The sequence below is a fragment of the Cyanistes caeruleus genome, chromosome 2 (assembly GCF_971803275.1).
Source record: "Cyanistes caeruleus chromosome 2, bCyaCae1.hap1.1, whole genome shotgun sequence".
Taxonomy (NCBI): domain Eukaryota; kingdom Metazoa; phylum Chordata; class Aves; order Passeriformes; family Paridae; genus Cyanistes; species Cyanistes caeruleus.
Window position 1 is genome coordinate 77446277 of NC_141702.1, and position 19787 is coordinate 77466063.

The 19787-nt window shown below is 40.3% G+C and overlaps 1 protein-coding gene across 34 annotated transcripts in view; it reads right to left on the reverse strand.

Moving 5' to 3' along the window:
• The window catches only part of LTBP1 (latent transforming growth factor beta binding protein 1), a 187045-nt gene that overhangs the window by 17262 nt on the left and 149996 nt on the right, over nt 1-19787 (reverse strand). For 16 of the 34 annotated variants that reach the window (XM_086878057.1, XM_086878050.1, XM_086878049.1 and 13 more), the window contains 6 exons: nt 18486-18611; nt 16115-16258; nt 5996-6178; nt 4600-4686; nt 2152-2280; nt 671-811 (listed from right to left, as the gene is read on the reverse strand). In XM_086878057.1, the coding sequence (XP_086734183.1) occupies nt 671-811; nt 2152-2280; nt 4600-4686; nt 5996-6178; nt 16115-16258; nt 18486-18611 (810 nt within the window). Of the gene's footprint in view, nt 1-363; nt 812-2151; nt 2281-4599; nt 4687-5995; nt 6179-16114; nt 16259-18485; nt 18612-19787 lie in introns of all 34 variants that reach the window. The other 18 variants (XM_086878052.1, XM_086878051.1, XM_086878064.1 and 15 more) reach the window with 2 other exon arrangements.

Here is a 19787-nt window from a genome sequence, read left to right on the forward strand (position 1 = left end):
TAACAACTCTTTTGAAGACACCAGTGGCATAGACAAAGCTGTGCATACTGCACGATGCTCTGGATTTCTGAGACACTTCTAAGAATCTCATAACATCTAACATTTTTTTCTGAAATCAGTCTACTGAAATTAAAAGAACACACAAAAGCATTATTTCAGCAGTGACGTTGAAGCCCACAACTTGAAACTGTGAGCTCAGTGTACCTTCAGTGTTAATCAACTGAAAGCACACACACACAATTTTAGCTACTTCCTCCTATATCCTGTCATTCCTGTCATACTTTGGTAGAATTAAATCTCGAGACTTAGCCTGCAGCCAAACCCCAGCCTTACTGAGACAGCAAGCAGGCTGTGCCTCATTACCTACAAGGCTGGACAAGGCAGGCGCAGAGCTGGTGAGCTGGCTGAAGACTCCTCAGCCCGAGCCTAATCTCACAATACTTCCAGCAATGTCCTGTCTGTAGAGGCAAAGTGGAGCACTGTGGAGTTCTACATCACGATGCCTCCTGGATCAACGGACGACGGTCCAAGCATTGCCTTCCAAAATCCTCCAGAAGAGCAGGCTCATCCAAGGATGACCCAGTCTAAGCCTAGACTTCGGGTCTGTAGCCATGTCAGCACCACCTCGTAGAGGTGTACTCACTTCAGTAATATGTATAATGGATCATACCACTCGAATCTGCTGGTCTGATGCATCGCTTTTCTGTTGCGTCCAAAACCATTGGGTGTGTACAGAAACAGTTGTAAGATCCTTCTGTGTTAATGCACTGGCCATCAATACAGCTGTTTGGGTCCTGACATTCATCCGTGTCTTTAAAATGGAAGGAAATGTATCAAGGACAGCCAGCACAAAGTATTTGCATTGTGTTAATATATGTTTCTATTTTCCTATATTAGGAGCAGACTTCCCTGCAAGCCTTCTGTAAATTATCACAAATACCCATTGCTGGCAAAAACATCCTGCCTGTGCTCATGGAGAAGGACAGACATCTGAAGGATGCTGACCTGTGATCCTCAAGTCTTAGGGAGCTAGTACAGAGCAGCACCAGGGAGGTCAAGGAGGCTTGTTGGAGGGGTTGCAGTGCCAGGAATACCCTGCACCCAGTATGGCTGCCACTGCCTCCCACATTTGTCTCCCTTTAGGACAATACCAGCAGGCATTAGAGGTGGGCATACTCTTAGTGATTCTTCATGAGCTTGTCAGAAGAAGGGATCACCTTACCTAGCCATGGAAGTTATATTTCTTTGTTTGTCTTGGAAAGCAAAAGCTGAAATTTAGCTCAAAGGGAAGAGCAGACCACTTCGGATAAATTACATCTAATCAGCTAAAATCCCACTCTTTGTAAAGAATAATCACAGAATTCCAAGGTAAAAGGCTCTCTTATTGCAGTTGCAAAAATTGCTTCCTTTCATTATGATATTCTGCACATTATACATGGTTCTCTGCTTACAAAGCAAAAGCCAGGGTCATGGTCATTAATAATTTTCAGCTGAATACCAGAACCAAAGGAGTATAAAGTTGTGCAGGCTAAAATAGGCTTATCAATTACCTCAACTGTAATTTCACATTGCATATTAACCCCTTGTGGAAAATATCTGTCCTTCAAACAAGCAAACAAACAAACAAAGTCTGCATTAATCTAGTATAGTAAACCCAGAACACTTACCAAATGAAAGGTGAGCTTCAACATACAGGCTTTCACTGTTCACCCCACATATAAGGGACAGAAGGCTAAATTGCACCTTGGCAGAGTGAAGCAGAAGTGTGCATGTAAGGAGGGAGCCCCCTCTAATCACTTTGTGCTGCCTGCAATAAGGCTGGCACCAGCTCTTGACTGTGCACTCAAAGGAGCACAAAAGGCTGTTCTGGAGATGCAAACTCCTGAGAGTAATTTGCTGAAAAAGGAGGCAAATAAAGCAAACCCTACCCTACATGCCACAGCTATGTCATCCAGAATTGCTGCTCAGCCAAGCAGAAGGAAGGGAAATGACCCAATGTATCTTACAAAACTGCTACAGGAGTTCAGAGGCCCAGTGTTTCTCCCCTTATTGGGAATGCCACAGTTCTGATGGGATTCCTGCTGTATGAGTCTGCTTGTTTTGCCCATCTGCATACCATTATAGTGACAAGACCTCTTCAAATAAACTTACCAAAGCACTGGAGCTTAACAGGGTCATAGTATGTGCCTTGTTTGCAGTAGCACTCATAACCTGGCTGTGTATTCAAACAGAAGCCGTTTTTACAGATTTCTTGTCCGAAGAGTTGGCATTCATCAGCATCTGGGGAGAAAACATTAAAGGCTGTGTTACCGTTGTTATTATCATGCCACACAGAAAAGCAAGATGGAATAAATCCTATACACTTCTCTGTTCAAGCAAACTTCAGTTTAAACAGAAAATCCCAGGAGCATAGATATCCACAGAAAAAAAAAACCTCAGACAACTGGTAGGGAAGAGGCTATGGAGCCAGAATGGAAAAGGAAAAATTGGTGGACCGTTACTTCCTCCTGTCAGAATTAAGTCCCGTGGCACACAGAGACTGGAATAATCCCCAGTTTCCTTTGGTATCACATTGCTCTTAACTCCAAGCAAAACAGATGAACAATTTGGCCTGTATTTCCCCATATAATTTGCTTTACTGAAGGTATTCCCACCATGGATCTAACTTAGGCACACCATCTGGTTACCAAACTAAGCAGTTATGCTTATGGATGGACTCTGTGATGGCTCTTCTCTTTGCACAGTGTTTGGTGACTCTGCTGTGCACAGGAGAAAATACTCCTTCTCTGCACTGCTCGTGGCTTTGTTTCTCTTCCCCCACACAGGACCAATTGTGTCTGTGGCTGAACACAGGGTGGTCATCACTACAGAACTAGAGACGGCTGACAAAGACAATCTGCCACACTTTCAAATGAGGCTAAATGTTTTCACGGAGGTTTCATGGGTAATATATGCCAGCTCATATATAGCTTTTCACAGTTGTACACATTTTTTCCCAGTCTTGCATTTATGTATTTGTTACTGTTGGAATTCCATTCACTTCCTTTTTTCCAACCTACTTTTCATTTGCTAGACCTACTTAGACTAGTCTGTTAAAGCTAGCTTGGTAGTAAAAATGGCAATAAAAAGCACAACTTAAAGTAGGTCATTCTTCTCTCAATACCAATTGTTTTAATCCACTGTCATCTATATATTTACTCCCCATTTATTCGGGGGCAGCACAGATTTTATCCCAAAGTTGTCATTTCCAGCTGTACAGTAATTTCAAAGGTGAATCATTCAAATGCTTCCTTTTTTCCAGAAGAACTGAAAGATCTAGAAAACTATTTACTTTTACATCCACTCTTCCAGCCACTAAGTGACTACAAACATAAATTATTTTTACTGTTTAGCAGCAGGAACAATGCAAAGATTAATAAGAAATGTCACATTCACATCCGTCTTCTTCTTGTGGAACATGGATTTGTGTCTGGAGAAAAATGGGAAAGCCTGGAAGCAAAGCCAAGGAAGGCTAGCAGGCTATTCACTTCTGACAGGTAATTCCAATAAGAAAACAGGAATTGCTCCTCCAAGCAGAAGCTTGTGGACAAAAGGAACAGTAACATTTAAGTTAGTGTAACAGAGAAAGATCACATTACAAAAAGAGCAGATTAATAGTTATGTAAATGTGAAAGTTATTTCTCTATTTAGTGTTTGTCCTTTGTGCCATTCCTAAGGTTTCACAACATAAATTTACTGAAAATGTAAAAAGTCTTATTATGGCAGGGATTTGTGGAAGGTATTTCCAGATAAATTATTTCCACATTTCAGTATTTATAGCAGCTACAGATATTATCAACCCTGAGGTAGCACAAAAACAACACAGATTTTATCTAAGGTGCATTTGGATATGCTGCACAGCAAGTTCCAAGCCCCCACTGTGAATATCTTAGATCTGCAAAGATGAAAAACACCCATAAACAATCCCTGAACAAAAATACTCTCAGAGACCTTAAAATGAGCTCTGTGAAGTCTTAAAAATGATTAATATTGATGGCTACTTCTCAAACCTGAAAAGAAATTTTGCTGATCCCACTTCTACTTCTTTGTGATGCCAGCTCCCTCTCACCCACATTCACCAACTTCTATCACTCCAATTTCTTTACTACCACTGGACTACCACTAGTAAATATTCCATGAAGTTCTGTAATGAAAATATTGTTGCTGAACTTCTCTTCAGTTTTTGTATTCATTCTCCCTTGCAGGCCAAATGTTCAACAGAACTTTCTTCTCTCTTCCAACTCTGCATACAAAAATTTACAAATTTAAGCTGGCATTGTATTCCATATGTAAACGAGTATTTGTGGTTTGTGGTCACAGCGCCAATTCTCGTAGTATATAGCACTTAGTAGAAATTAAACCAGAGTATTGCAGAAACTGTGTAATTGATATTCTTAACAACCTGTAAAATGATGATTTTCAGTAATGTTTCATACTACAAACTGTTTTCATCACCTAATAAAATTTGAATTAGTATGTTTACATTCCTGGCTCGCATTTCTAGTCAATCAACTACCAGAACTTCTGAAATAATTAAACTTAATACAAGTCAGTACTGACCTTTGTAATTCTGAGCAAGAAGCTCATAAGATGATTCTCCAGAGGGAATAAAACCTTTTCCTTCAGGACACAAATCAGTAAATTCAGCTGGGAGAGAAAGAAAACAAAAAATTATGTTAAGAAGAAAGTATTCACATATGTAGTGCTACATGTATTTCAGGGTACTTTGAGATACCTGCCCTGTTTGCATCTATCAGGCAATCATACACACCTTTAGTTTAAGGGGGGATGTTAAATGCCACAGCCTGACTTTCCCCTACTCTCAGTTAGCAGAGCTAGCTTTCACAAACCTGGCTAGGCTGCCCATGGCATCACAGAGCTCCAGGCAAACTCACTTCCCCTGCTCTTTGGCAGGAGAATGTGGCCCTTACTAGGTTTCATGGTGCACTGCAGTTATAACAATACCAGTAGCCAAATTATCTTAATTAAAGCTAGCATGGGCCTCTATGAGCTACGCTGAAAGCTGCAATCTAGGCATACTCCAACTGAGATACAAACCCCCGTCCACATTCTTCAGTCCTCATACAGGAAAACCCCTAATTGACTGCAACAGGAGAACATGGTGTGCATTACAGAGAAATTATTTCAAGTGTCTTGGAGACTATACAGAATCAAACAAACCTATCCAAGCAGAGAGGCCCCTTTTTCATTATGCATTTCATTTCAGTTTGACTGATTCTAAGGTCTTGTTAAAACAGGAATTAAACGTGATGATGCATTTCTGTGAAAAGTAATCTCTAGCATTTAATCTCAAAAGGTTTACGCATGTTCTCTCTTAAGTGATTTTTTTTTCCAGCTGGATTCTGAATTGCAGCCATCCCTGTTTATGTTTCAAGTACTGTTTTCAAAATTTATGACACATATCACATGGCTCTGTTTGTCTAATTTAATATTTAGATATTCAGAGGTTAAACAATGCCCTGCAGAGAACATTATTTATTGAATTGTTCAGTAAGTTGCAAAATGTAAAACTAATGTCATAATATGTATTGGTAAGCTGTAGTGCTGTAGAAACAGCACTGCAAAGAATAGCTGCAGCCTCAAAAATGTTGTAATGGTTACCTTCGTTTTTCAGCTTCTGGAAAAAAATCTAACATGTTACCATAGCATTTGGAAAAAGCTTTTGTGAGAATTCATATTTGCTTAAAATCAGTTGCAGTTAACACTGTTCAGTAACAGGCTTTTTCAATTCCTAGGGAAACTGCAGAGAAGCCAATGGATTTACACCAGGTACGAATTATTGTTATCACCCTTTCCTCAGTGAAGGATTCCTATGGATAAGTCACGACTAAATACTACAGAACATGGGATTTAATTGGCAAGCCTTCTCTAAAGGCAAGGCACACTCTATTAACATAAATACAATGCTAACAATAAATACAAAGCCTCCTCTTACCAGTTCCAATGACAGGGCATGGGAAGATTTCACAGTTATCACCCCAACCAGCACCCAAGGTACAGCAGCATTCTTGTTTGGTTACATTGGATGTAAGCACATTGTCACAGAAATTAGCATCATTCAGATTGTAGTAGCACTCCTTCTTTCCATCTTCCTGTTGATCAGCCTCTATGGGCATTTCTAAGGTGGAAAAAAACCCATAAACCACACAAGATGACACATGAAATTAGACACTTTTTCCAGGATGTCAAAAGAGCAGAGAAGAAATTGAGTACAAATTTTGGTTTAACTTTTTGATATTAGAAAAAATGATGGAAGTCGATGACTTTCCTTTGGCTTTCTCAGACCTGTTCTCCAACTTGACCATAAAAGGATTCCTCCAATTTGCATTTCTATCATTTTCAAGCAATGCATGAAATACCTGCTCTCATGTTCTGCTACTAATGGCTATGCCCAACTACTGACATGATGCTCTTCATGTATGAATCCAAAAGCTCTTCACAGAGGTAAGCAAATCTCACTTTTTTTCAGATAGAGGAGCTAAGGCATGAACTGAAAAGACTCAATTTTCAAAAGAATGAGCATTTACAGCCCCTTTTCATTTCACTAGGAAAAAAAGCATGCTCCACATTTGAATACAATGCCCTTTATGATTTTTGCAAAATAATCTTACTGACTCCATGGTAAGCAGAGGAATATAATACACATGTCAAGTTAACTTACTCTGTGTTTTACTTTACAATAGGAATCCAGCCAAGAAGGCAGATTTATTGCCCTAAGCACTGAGTGGGTCCTCTCACAATATTTATATGGACTGGAGGCAAAATAGTCTGTCCCACAGATCCAATAAATACCCTATTAGTGTAAGAGTCAAAGACCTTTTGAAAGCAAGGCACTCCTAAAGTACACCAAGAAGTGATTTTGAAAAGAAATACCTATTTAAAGCTTCTGTGTTTGCAGAACTCTGTCTACCTAACATTTCACTTCACAAAAATTATCATCAAGGGCTCAGAAGTGGGAACTACCACATAAAATTGTTATTCACACTTGATCGATATGAAAAACTTTTCACAGGCCATCAGTAAAGTAACCAAGTTCTAAAATTACATATGCTCACATTTATTCATCAAAAACCCAAAACTTTATTCAGGAATTTGAGACAGATGAATCTTGAGTCTTGGAATTACTACCTCGTTTTCCTTTTATCTAGGGAAATTCTTTATGCTTAGTACTTAACAAATGTTTAACTCACAAAAAAACTATTAAAATTACTGCATGTTGGCTGATTTTTCACTCTTTGAGATTTTATTTCCACCCAGGCTCTTGCACAGTAAGCCAAAAATGAGACATTTCTCAGAAACACAGCTATTGAGGCAGGAATCAGAACCTCTATTTTATAGAGTGACAGTGCACTTCAAGGTGCTACTGCAACAAATGTTGGTTTCATGGTGCAGCAGGAAGAGTGTAATAGAGGTGCTACCAGAGACACTGTGGGATGACAACTGGAGCACTGCAATGAGGGTTCTAAACTCTTGAGAAGGGATAGGCAAGGAAAGAGAGGCGGTGAGGTAGCCAGCCCCGTGTGTTAGGGAGTTGAACAATGATGACAATAGGGTTGAGTGTTTAAGGGTAAGAATCAGGGAAAAAGCCAACAAGGCAGGTATCCTGGTGGGAGTCTGTTGTAGACCACCCAGCCAGGATGGAGAGGCAGAAGAAACATTCTATAAGCAGCTGGGATCTGTTCTATAAGCAGTCTTGTGAACCCTGGCCCTTACTGCTGTGGCAGACTTCAGCATGCCAGATGTCTGCTAGAAATACAGCACAGCAAAGAGGAAGCAGCTTAGGGGATTCCTGGAGTGCGTGGAAGAGAACTTCCTGACATATCTGGTGAGGAAGCCAGCCAGGGGAGGTGCCCCACAGGACCTGCTGTTTGTGAACAGAGAAGGACTGGTGGGTGATGTGATGGTCAGCGGCTCTCTTAGGAAAAGCAATAAGGAAATGATAGTGATTGTGATTCTTCGGAATTAAGGAAGTGTGCCAGCACTTCTGCCACCTTGGGCTTCCAGAGGGCAGACTTTCACCTCATCAGGAGACTGGCTGAGAGATTCCCTAAGGCACCAGCCCTGAAGGGCAAAAGTCCAGGAGTGCTGGAAGTACTTTAGGAATCCATCCCTATGTGCCAAAAGATGGGACAGGAGGGAAGATTCCCAGCCTGCCTGAACAAAGAGCTTTGTCTGGAACTTGGGGAGAAAAGTGAATCACCTTTGAAACAAGAAGCAAGCAACTCTGGAGTGGGTTTTAAGATCCCACTTAGAAAGTGTTTGTGAGGTGGTAGCTTGTAGATAGTGATGTCCAACAAACGCTGAAGGAATTAAATAAACCCCAGCTCTTGCTACTTCAATCGTATTATCACTGCCCATCCACATTCCCCCAAACAGATGGAGCAAGGCAACTTTACCAGGCATGCAAATATTAGATCCATTTGGAGAAAAGCAGATTTAAAAATGTCATCATGGATTGCCTATTATTGCACTTCAATAGTATGATCATGTACAATAGTTATTTTGGTTTCTCATTAGACACAGACAATTGGATTTATTTCTATCTTCCTCAGAAAAGTGACTTCAATATTGGGAGGCCGAGGGGCTGGCAGACACCTCCATTCAAATTTAGTATAACGTTGCCACCTGCAAGGCTTTGCAGTTTTGCCAATATAACTAAATTGTACATTAAAGGATACACCCAGCTGGCTGCTTATTTCAGCTTTGTTAGCTTAGCCTGTGCTCAACCCTCATCTGACAATCACAATTTTCTATAATGTGTTGAATTTCATCAATTGAGGTGGTTTTGTGGTATCAGTTGCTATCCAATAGGAACTATATTAAGACTATCATGTCACAGAAATGAATCTGAACTAAATCTGCCATTCCAAGGTGAGAGAGCAGTACTCCAGTCACCAATTTACACATTTTCCTTGGCCATTTGCCATCTGTCTAACTGAATCAAAGCTAAATCTTCATCAGAAGAGAAAGCATGGCTGTTTTCACACTGTTTATCAGAGAAAGAACACGAGAAGCTGCCCTGGGAGGAAGGGGAGATAGTCTCATCATGTCCTTGTTTATTCCCATTTTACATACAATGTGTTGGTTTCTCCTCCCATTATCTGTTCAGCAGATAAATGGCTGTTGTTTATACAGCTGTAAGTGAGGGTTAGTTAAGAAGGCATCATGAATGTTTGGAAAGCAAATGAGACACAAAACCTTTTTTTTTTTTTAAACCAAGACCAGTCTATGTCTACAAGCTTATCATTTGTCTGTCGTAGATTATTAACCATTTAGTAAACAAGTTGTTTTTGAAAGTGATTTCATTAGTTATGTTGACAAAATATGACAGAACTTATTTTTTGTATCATTGTTTCTGGTTTTTTCTGTTAGAAAACATAAAATATTTCCCTATGTAAGGCATGCTGGCAAAGGAAAATAATGTTACCATTTTTTTGATGTAACTGTTCTATTAACAGTATGAGAGAAATTCTATATAGTTGCTGCTGGATTGGATTCTAAAGTATTTCTTAGAAATAGATTTATACACCTTAGTATAACCTTGATCTAACAATATGCTTAGCATATGTTTCATGCAAAAACATGCATCAGTAATACAGGATTCAGTGGATAATAGCATATCCTTAGACTTTAGCATACACTGGAATATTTGCCTAAATAGTGTTCTGTTAACAACTGTGATCTGAAAAAAACAACAGATCAAACTTATGGGATCTTAAATACTGTGTACCAACAACACTTACAAATGCAATCAGAAACTTGTTGCAAAATTGAAAAATAGTCATTATAACTCCATGATTCCTAAAAGCTCAGAGGACTTTGAGAAAACAATTCAAGTAAGAATTCTCACTTTTGGAATCCAATTTTCAAGAATACAGTAAAAATGTATTGTTTAGATTTCTCAACTGACTCCACATGCGGCAAACTACAACAAAACTACAACACCTAACACATGCATGTGCAGTGCATATATATATATATACATGCATATATACAATTCAGGGATTAGTGCAAGTGATGCATGCATAAAACTTACAGCTAAGACTTTGTCCACAGACAACTGAAATTCACTGAACAATAAGAAAGCCCATAATGTTTAGGAAATTCAGAATCTGTACTCATGCACCAAATTTGTAGCCTTTTGGATCAAATTTATAAACTATTACTTGGCAGCCTCAAATTTTTTGTGCTGCTGATTAGTTAGATTGCAGGGGGGATTGATTTTGTTTCAATATTAATCAGTCTAGAAGAGACTTATGGTTTTGGACACCAAAACCATGATTTTGACTTATCAATCACATCAATTACTCTTATTGCAATAAATAACTGGTTACGTTTCATGTAGCCAGGAGAAAGCAACATCTGTAGATACCTAAGTAGGCCCAGGTACCTTTGTGGAGATCTCCATGGCCATGCTGTGCCTGATGCCTCCCTGGACAGGGTTGTCAGCCCTGGCTGCCAGGGCACTGCTGGCTCATGTTCAACTTGCCGGTGACCAGGACCCCCAGGTCCCTTTCTGTGACACTGCTCTCCAGCCTCCCATTCCCCAGCCTGTCCGTACATCCAGGGTTAGCTCTCCCAGGTGCAGAATCCGGCACCTTCCCTTGTTGAGCTTCATATGGTTGGTGATTGCCCAGCTCTCTGATTTGTTGGTCTCTCTGCAGGGTCTCCCTGCCCTTGATGGACTCAGCAGCTCCTCCCAGTTTTGCATCCTCTATGAACTTGCCCTGTATCCCTTCCAGTCCTGTGTCCAAGTCATTTATGAAGATGTTGAAGAGCAGAGGGCTGAGAATGGAGCCCTGTGGAACCCCCCTAGTGACAGGTCCCCAGTCTGATGTCACCTCATTCACTGTAACCCTTTGTGCCTGACCTGTGAGCCAGTTGCTCACCCATCCCATGACGTGTTCATCCAGCTGTGTGCTGGACATTTTGTCCAGAAGGATCCTGTGAGAGAGAGTATCAAAAGCTTTACTGAGATAAAAAAGATTACATCAACTGGCTTCCCTTGATCAGCTGGGCTTCCCCTAATGAAGAGGTGCTGGCTGTGACAAATTACCATGTTGTTTTTCAGGTATTTTTTCAATAACTCAGAATAATATTCTCCGTAACTTTTCCAGACACTGAAGCAAGACTGACAGACCTGAAGCTGGCAGGGGCCTCCTTCTTCCCCTTTTTGAAAATCAGGACAATGTTTGCCATCTTCCAGTCAGGTGGGACCCCCCACCAGATTCCAGAGTCAGCTCAAAAATGATTGAGAGAGACCGCACAATTTCATGAAAGGCTCTTTGAGTATTCTTTGTTTAAACCCATTAGGTCCCAGAGATTTACAGGGATCTGGATGGAGCAGCAGATCCTGCACAAGTTTAGGGTCAGTTGTGAGTTTATCATTTTCACAGCCATGGTCCTCCAGCTCAGATCAGTAGGACCCCCTTAGTTTGTCATCAGTGTTGAAGACAGAGGCAAAGAGTGCATTAAATGTCTCTACCTTGTCATGTGCAAGATCCTCATCCTGTAATGGGCCCATGTCATTTCTGCACTGCCTTTCTCTATGTATTTAAACCCCCTTCCTTTTTATCTTCCCCCACAGTAATAGCTAGCTTCAACTCCAACTGCACTTTGGAGTTGCACACAAACCTTCTCGCAACAGTGGTGAGCAGCATCTCTGTGTTCTTCTCATGCTAACTGACCCTCCTTTCACTGGACACGTCTTTTTTTGCCTTAGCTCCAAAAGAAGATCCCTGCTCAGATGGTCTTCTGCCTCACCTTCTTGACTTTCCACGTTTTGGAATTGCCTGCTCCTGTGCTCCTAGTCAGCGGCACTTCGAGAGTATGGACCAAAACAGTGGGAACTGACAGTGGTCAAGTAAGAGATTTTTAGGCTTCAGGCACTACCTTGAGCCTGTGGGAATGTCAAGTACACAACTTTCTCTCTCTGTCCTGGGAAATCATAAGGAGGAATCCAAATAGGCCTTAGAGAAGGAAAACAACCTTTGCGGATGTTTTTTGTCTCCTTGTTGTTTTCTTGCAAGAAACGGTCGAGGGGTGTTGTTCCCAACTGTCCAATGATGGTGATGTGTTGGTTTGATGACCCACAAAAGTTTTATCTTTTCAGACCTTCTTGGATCTGTCCATAAAAGAAGATCTGGAAGAATAAAAAGTGCTCTCTTTGCAACTAAAGCTAGAGTCTGTGTCATCATTTTACTGTTCCTAACAAAATGTGACACCACAACACCTTCAAGAGAATTTTCTCTTTCTTTCTAGCTAACTAGCTCCCTGAGGAGCCACGAGTCTGCTATCTTCAGAGTTGAAGCTGGCAGTTTCCTCTTGTCACCAGATTTTAAACTGGATTGCTTCATGGTCTCTGTGTCCAAGACAGCCATCAATTACTACTTTAGTCATGAGACCCTCCTGATTAATTAAGCAACAAATCAAAAACTACGTATTTCCTAGTTGTCTCCCTTGGTACCTGTACCATGAAGTCGGAATCCATGTTTTAGCAATCTTCTGGATGTGTTTGTGCCAGCTGTTTTTTGTCCCTGGTGAACATCTGGCAAGTCGAAGTGTCCCCAAAGGACAAGGGAAGTTGTCTGGAGCTTTCCATTAGCTCCTCAAAGAACAATTCATCAGTGTCATTATCCTGGTTAGATGGTTTATAGTAGACTCCCACGATGACATCCATGTTGTTTGTCTCTTAATCCTCACGGGGAGACTTTAAACCATACAATTGCCAAATGGTGTGCTCCATTCAGGTCCATACATTCCAGCCATTTCCCTGCCCCCTGCCTCACCTGCCTTGCCTGCAAAGCCTGTAAACATCCAATGAGGCCCTCCAGGCATAGTTTCATCCCACCAGGCTTCCCTTAAGCCAATGGTGTGTCTCTGTAAGCACTGGTATTGAAACATTTCAAGTTTAGGCATGCCACCCCAAATCACAGTTGTTATGATCCCCAAATATTGACTGTCCATTATATCTTCCTGATTCCATCTTATGAGACCTGTCAGTAGTATATTAGTCTGTATTAGTGGTTCAAATGCATACTACAACGTGCAGCAGTTACAACCACAATTGTATTCAAACTTATTATTTATTACTATTATCGATTATTACTCTAAATGTGTTGAGCTTGGCACAGGCTAGAAATGAAGCACGAATTGCTTTATATAGTTCGTTGTAAGAATAAATGAGAAGACTTCAACCCAAAGCATGCATTTTTTCTCTCTTAGGTACAAAGATGTATAGAAGAGCAGATTTTCATCTCCTACAGAATAAAGTTCTTTCCTCCTTTATCTTTTCTTATTTCTGAAACATTTCCTACATTTTGTGAATGGCAGGGCAGAGAAGAAGGGAATGAGACAATTGAGCCTTGCACAACTTTTTCCACTTTTTTTGGTTTTTTTTGACTGGAAAGTAACAGTAGGGGCTTAAATTCCTGATACATACACTGGGAGGATTGTTTCAAGGCACAGCTAACAGCAGACACATTTCCAGCAAGTGGAATCGAAATAAAAGGAAATCTTGAGAGCCCTAAGGGCGAGTAAAGAAAAGTGTGAACACACAGCACTCCACAAATCTAACAGCCTTTGGAAGAAGACCATGGAAGAAAAGTTCCAAATTAAAGTAACATTTGAACAAATGTCACCTAATTGCACTTCACAGAAGGTGGACAAACACTTCTTCATGCACAAAAATACAGAATGAGAAATAAGCAAGAGCTGGGTGAACTAGGCTGAACTACAGATATCTGCAACAGGATAACACACATTTAAGTTCTTCCTTTCTGCCTCTTAAGTTCTGCCTTTCATAAGCATGATGCAAACTAATGCTGACAGATGATATCCACATGCATCATGGGAGCTCTGGAAGCACCACGCCTGGTTTGAGTATGTGGCTTGTCAAAGACAGAGAGGATGTGTGGCTATTCCAGCATTCTTTGCAGCAAAAATAATTTGTAAGGAGAACTAACAACAATCTTTTCTCCTTTTACTTTAGAAGTAAAGAGGATAGTAAGATCTCTGATCCAAGTATTTTGTCTTATTCTAGTCCAAGACCGTATGATGTAAAGTCCTTCTCACTAGCTCCTTGTGGTTTCGTATGAGAGACCTTGATGACCTTACCAGAGAAGAGACAAAGGTGAAGTGTGTGTTTTGTTAGGGCCTGATGAAGCCTGGAGGGGAAGGAAGAGCAGTTACAGCAAAGCTGTGCTCACTGCTGGCAGCATAATGGAGTTAGTACAGCCAGTAGAGTATCCATCTGTTGACAGCACAATCCGTCACACTGTGTTCTTCATCCCCTTCCTCCCCACACTAATGTTAGGGTATGTCCTCAAATGTCCCTTGGATGTGAGTTCTTTTTACATGACTCAGGCCCTCTGCTGATTTTTTAGTTCTGGTTTTGCTTCATCAGCTAGCTGAACTCCCCTGAGTACTACCTCTTCACAGGCCCAAAATGTTTGTCAATCAGCTGTTAATGATATTTCACAGGCAACTTCTTGAGTGCTGCTGAGTGCTACATTCAATGATCTAAATATTTGTGACAATTAGGTCATGGATATTTTAACCCTCTTTACAAGTCTGAAAGATCATGAGTGATAGGAGAAAATAGACACAGCCTGGAAGCTGTAAAGTAAACAAAAGAGCCAATTCCTCTAAGGCTTTCCAGAAGCTAGACCTGCAGTGAAAGAAAGCAAGGAAAAAATACCAAGATTTGCAATTTGGAGGGGAAAAAACACTGTGCAATTAAATCCTGTCATTTCTTGTACACTGTTCATTCTTACTGTGGGTTTGCTCCTTTCTCCAAACTGGATCAGTTTAGAAATGTGAAGGCAGCTTTTCAGAGTTCTAAACTAATTTTCAATTAGTGCATTTCCAGTAGTATTTTCAACACCCAAAACACTTTATAAGAAAGCTCAAAAATCCAGTACAATGGACTAGTAGGAAAAACAGGAGTAAACCAGGCAAGGACACTTTAAGAGAGACTGAGGTAGATTGACAACAATTTAGTGGTTTGGGTTTTTGCTTTCCCAACAGCCTGCTCTTAGGACTTATATTAATTCTAGATAATGCTAACAAGCTATCACTATTGTGCTGATTTTGGCTGGTATAGAGTTCTTCACAGTGGCTGGTATGGGGTTGTATTTTGGATTTGTGCTGAACAACACAGGACTGATTAATATTGAGATGTTTTTATTATTGCTGAGCATGGCTTACACAGAGCCAAAGCCTTTTCTGCTTTCTGTTCTGCCGCACTGGTGAGGAGGCTGGGAGGAGACACAGCCAGGACAGGTGACCCAAACTGACCAAAAGGATATTCCAGACTGCATGACTTCATGCTCACTACATAAAACGAGGAGAAGAAGAAGGAAAAGGGGGATGTTTGGTATGATGGCTTTTGTCTTCCCAAGTCACTGTTATGTGTGATGGGGTCCTGCTCTCCTGGAGATGGCAGAACACCTGCCCATGGGAAACAGTCAGTTCATTCCTTGATTTGCTTTGCTTGTGTTTGTGGCTTTTGTTTTCCCTATTCATCTGTCTTTATGTCAACCCATGAGCTTTCTAGGGGAGTGAGTGAGTGGCTGCTTGGGGCTTGGTTGCCATCTAGGGTGAAACCACAACAACTAAATACAACTTCTGGTTTTAATAATATGCTCCCTTAAACATTGTCCAAGCATACTAATGGGTGTTTTTAAAAGTTTGGACAAAACCCAAAAACACTCAGGTCACAGACTTGACTCCACATCAGATTTCATTTTTACAATCTAGCCAATGAGAGCGTTTACTCTTACCTGCAGTAACTGCTCAATATTACTGCCAAGTCTGTTGATGAATAACATTTAGAAGGTGCTTCTGCTATATTTTCACTGTTAATGGTTCACTGATAACATATTCCTTACTAGAAAACCCTCCTCTCATGCACACGCTTCCAAGACACTGACAAAGCTTTACATTTTTCTGCTGTAGTTAAAGCAACACCAATATTTCAACCAGCTTTGCCTTTCCAATGGTTCCGTGTGCAGTTGAAATCATGCCAAGCATGCAAAAATCCGCTGAGTTTTACCTGGTGAAGTACGGAAGCGACACTGTCCGGTCATTGGATCATACTCCTGGTTTTCATCAGAGCACAGACACAGGAAAGAACCATCAACATTTTCACAGAGGGCTTCACCACATACTCCACTCAACATTTCACATTCATTCACATCTGGGGAAGAAATCCGAAACATGAATCAATTGAGACCGACTACTCAATTCTTTTATTTTATGTTCTTTTATCTGCTGTACCTGTGCCAATATTGTCTGCCAGATTACAGATGTGATCCCTGGAGAAGGATTAAAAACTCACTAATACCTAAGTGGATTCATAAACAAGTATTAAGTCCTATGAAATAAAGACCCCTGAAAGTCACAGTACAGTTTATAAACTATTAGTGCTGATTAGGTGCTGATTGTAGTCCAGAACACAAGTTTTTTGGTGTTTCTCATTGTTAAATACTTCCTTTTCTGTGTATTCTCCTACTGGGATTTAAGACTCAGAGTAATTTGTTTTCTTAGCTTTATTATCAAACTTTCACTAAACTCAAGGAGCAAAATGAACAGGTTTTGGTGAGATTCAGACTGCACTACAAAAAAGAGAATTCATTTTCCTCTCCAAATACCATTTTGCTTGTAAACAACCACCAAAAAGAAAATTCCCCAGCCCCAGTGCCACTGTATATCTATATATGTCCACTGCATGGACTCGCAGGCTGCTCTGGGACGCACAACAATTGTGCCCAGGTCACCCAGGGACCCCTGCTGAACACTGCAAAATTCCTCTCTCCAAAAAATTCCACATATTTTTAACTTGGATTCCATACACCTGCTAACTAGTCAATCCTGAAATGCTCTTTTGACCAAAAGAATTGTTGTCTGTTGTTTAAACAAGGATTATCAAATACAACCAGGATCACCTAGCTTTACTTTCTTTTTAGTTGCTAATGTTGACATTTGAAAATTGAATTCTAATGAGAGGATCTCAGTAGACAGAAATTATGCTGATTAGTATCAGAAATAGTAATTTCTTTATCACAATTCAAAAATTCCTATAACTGTGGTCTAACATAAAACTTGTGAAGCAATATTTCATCCTTTTTACCTCTTGCCTATCAAAATTCAGTTATCTGAATAAATGTTGACTTCTGTGTTTTTATATAAATACGGATTTTAACTTAGAGTTGGCTTACATTTAAAAAATGTACTCAGATTTTTCTTTATCTTTTTACTGGGTTCTAGTCATAAGGAACAAGCAATCTTTGGGGAACACTGCCTAGTCAGGAACTAGAGACTTACTTTTTCCTTGAATTGTTTTGGCTGATAAGTGGCTTCAAAATTTGTAAGAGTATTTTACACGATATCATGTTATACAAGAAAAAACAAAGCATTATTTAGTGGTTCAGAATTACTTCAGTGGGAACTCAAAATTAAATTTAGTTTCACACCATCCTATCCTTTCCCCTTTTATTTTTTTACTTTCTCAGCTTTATTTGTTTTCATCCATGAAAAGTCACTGTATGACAAAATATAACTAGGTATGCAGCAAAGTAAGTGTCAAATGGCATACAGAATTTTGTAACAAAACTATTTAATATATTAGAAAATGCATACAAACACTCTGTAAAACTTCTAAATCCTCCTCTCTGTTTGGTATTCCATTTAGGTCTCTGTTACCAGTAAATGTGTTTCATCCTGGGTCTGGCTTGAAGAAATTGCTTAATGAATACCTTTCCTCAATCTGGTATTAATTTTATATTACAAACTTGTGCTGCCTCAAATGGTTCTTCAGCCAGCAATATTAACAACAGATCTGGAAACCTATTAGTCACAAAAGAAATGTGCAGTATTTACACATCTACAAAAATCCCACATCATTTCATGGTGCTAGGTGTCTTTCCTGGAGCTGGAAGCTAATGCTAAAATCTGTTTAAACACCATATGCCTAGGGAGGTGCCATCTAATTCAGCCTGGCTGTGTGTGCCACAGTCCAGATGTTATTTCCTGCAGGGGGTACAGCAGGGTCCTTGTTACCCAGCTGTGAAACTAAACAGATGTAGCACTTAAATAAGCTAGAATATTAAATTCATGCTATTGTATTTGTGAATGGTCCTGACATGCAGAAACAGGGAGACTTCTTGGGTTTTTTAAAAGAAATAAAGTAAGTGGCTCAGCTTATTTGCTGTTTGCATCTGTTTGTCCTAATAACAGGTTTTCATGAAGTTTCCATCTGGCACAAAGTTCAGTGAGAAAAGAAGAGCTCAGTTACTATTTTGCTAGTAAGTGGCATAACTTTAATAAAAACGACAGAAAACAAAAATGTGAAATGCGCTTTGTTGGAATGCTGGTTTTGCTCCCTTGAACTTCGCAGCAGTGACTACTGGCACCTACGAACTCACCTGTACACCCTTGCCCATCCTGTGTGTCCTGGTACCCTTGGTAACAGAGGCAGCGGTAGGAGCCATCCATGTTTTCGCAGAACCCGTGACTGCCGCACACCGTGCCGTTTGCGCACTCATCCACATCTGCAAGGAAGAATTTTAACATCAGACAGGCTGTGTGACAGCCAAAGGCAGACATTCATCAAGAGTGCAGAAAACCCACACATGGGCCACTTTGCAAACAGATGCAGCTATGTCTCAACACACTGAGAAGGAACACGAGGACAAGACACAAAAATTAATGTAAGCGCATGGACAATTTAAGAAATTGTTTCAGTGTTAGCTTTGCAGTAAGTATGTCAGCAATGGTCAACTGTCTTCACCCATCTGTTTCACCAAACTTGCTAACTACAGCATGATGGTACATACCATAGACTAAGGCATAGTTTAAATAGTTTCTCTGACTGACCTGGAGATTGTACCAGTTGTAGTATTATAGAGTCGACAACATGAGTGAAACTGAACTCACTGTGCTTACAAAAAGAGTTCAAGGGTATAGCTACATCCCCTGGGCAGAAGTGCTGCACAGATCTCATTATGGCTCTCAGCACAGATAACAATTTCATAGTGTAAGTGGTAAATATCTGTGGACTGAGCCTTCTGTGCCTGTAAAGTCCTTGAGTCCTGGAAATCTACACATACAAGTCATTTTACTCAGGTACACGAAGTAATTCCGATGCTGGAATGTTTTCTGTATTGGCATTTTCATTTGTAGTTCCAGTTTTGGTTTGCTGGCCTTACAAGTAAGTCACCTGGCCGTGTAAGTCTGTTCTTTGACTCAGCCGCCCATCACATTATAATGAAGCAGAGCTGCTTGTGGCAGACTGTGGTTTGCTTTTGTGGAGTGCATTGCAAGTGCTAGGAATGCATTATTTTTATCTCCACTCAAAGTAAGACCTAAACCCAAATATGTGGTCATTAAAGATGTCATGAGGCATTTTTCAGGAGGAAGAACATTAGCTGAAACTGTGAACTTGTAGGATACTAGGATTAGTATCTTCTGCCTTCTATATTACTCTGCAGTCTGAAGCATAGAAATTACCCATTTCCTTTCTTTTCTTTCCTAAAAAACATTCTGTTAAGTAAGGCTGTTGCCTGCTTTCCTTCTACACATTTCCTCAAGGGATAATTTCATTTGAAATGGAGGATAAAGTGATTTATCTGAGTGCTTGTTACTATCATTAATTCTGCACATTTTGGTAGCCCTTCATGTGATGGAGCCTACCATCATTCTACCCACAGTGGAGGCCTTTGGCACTC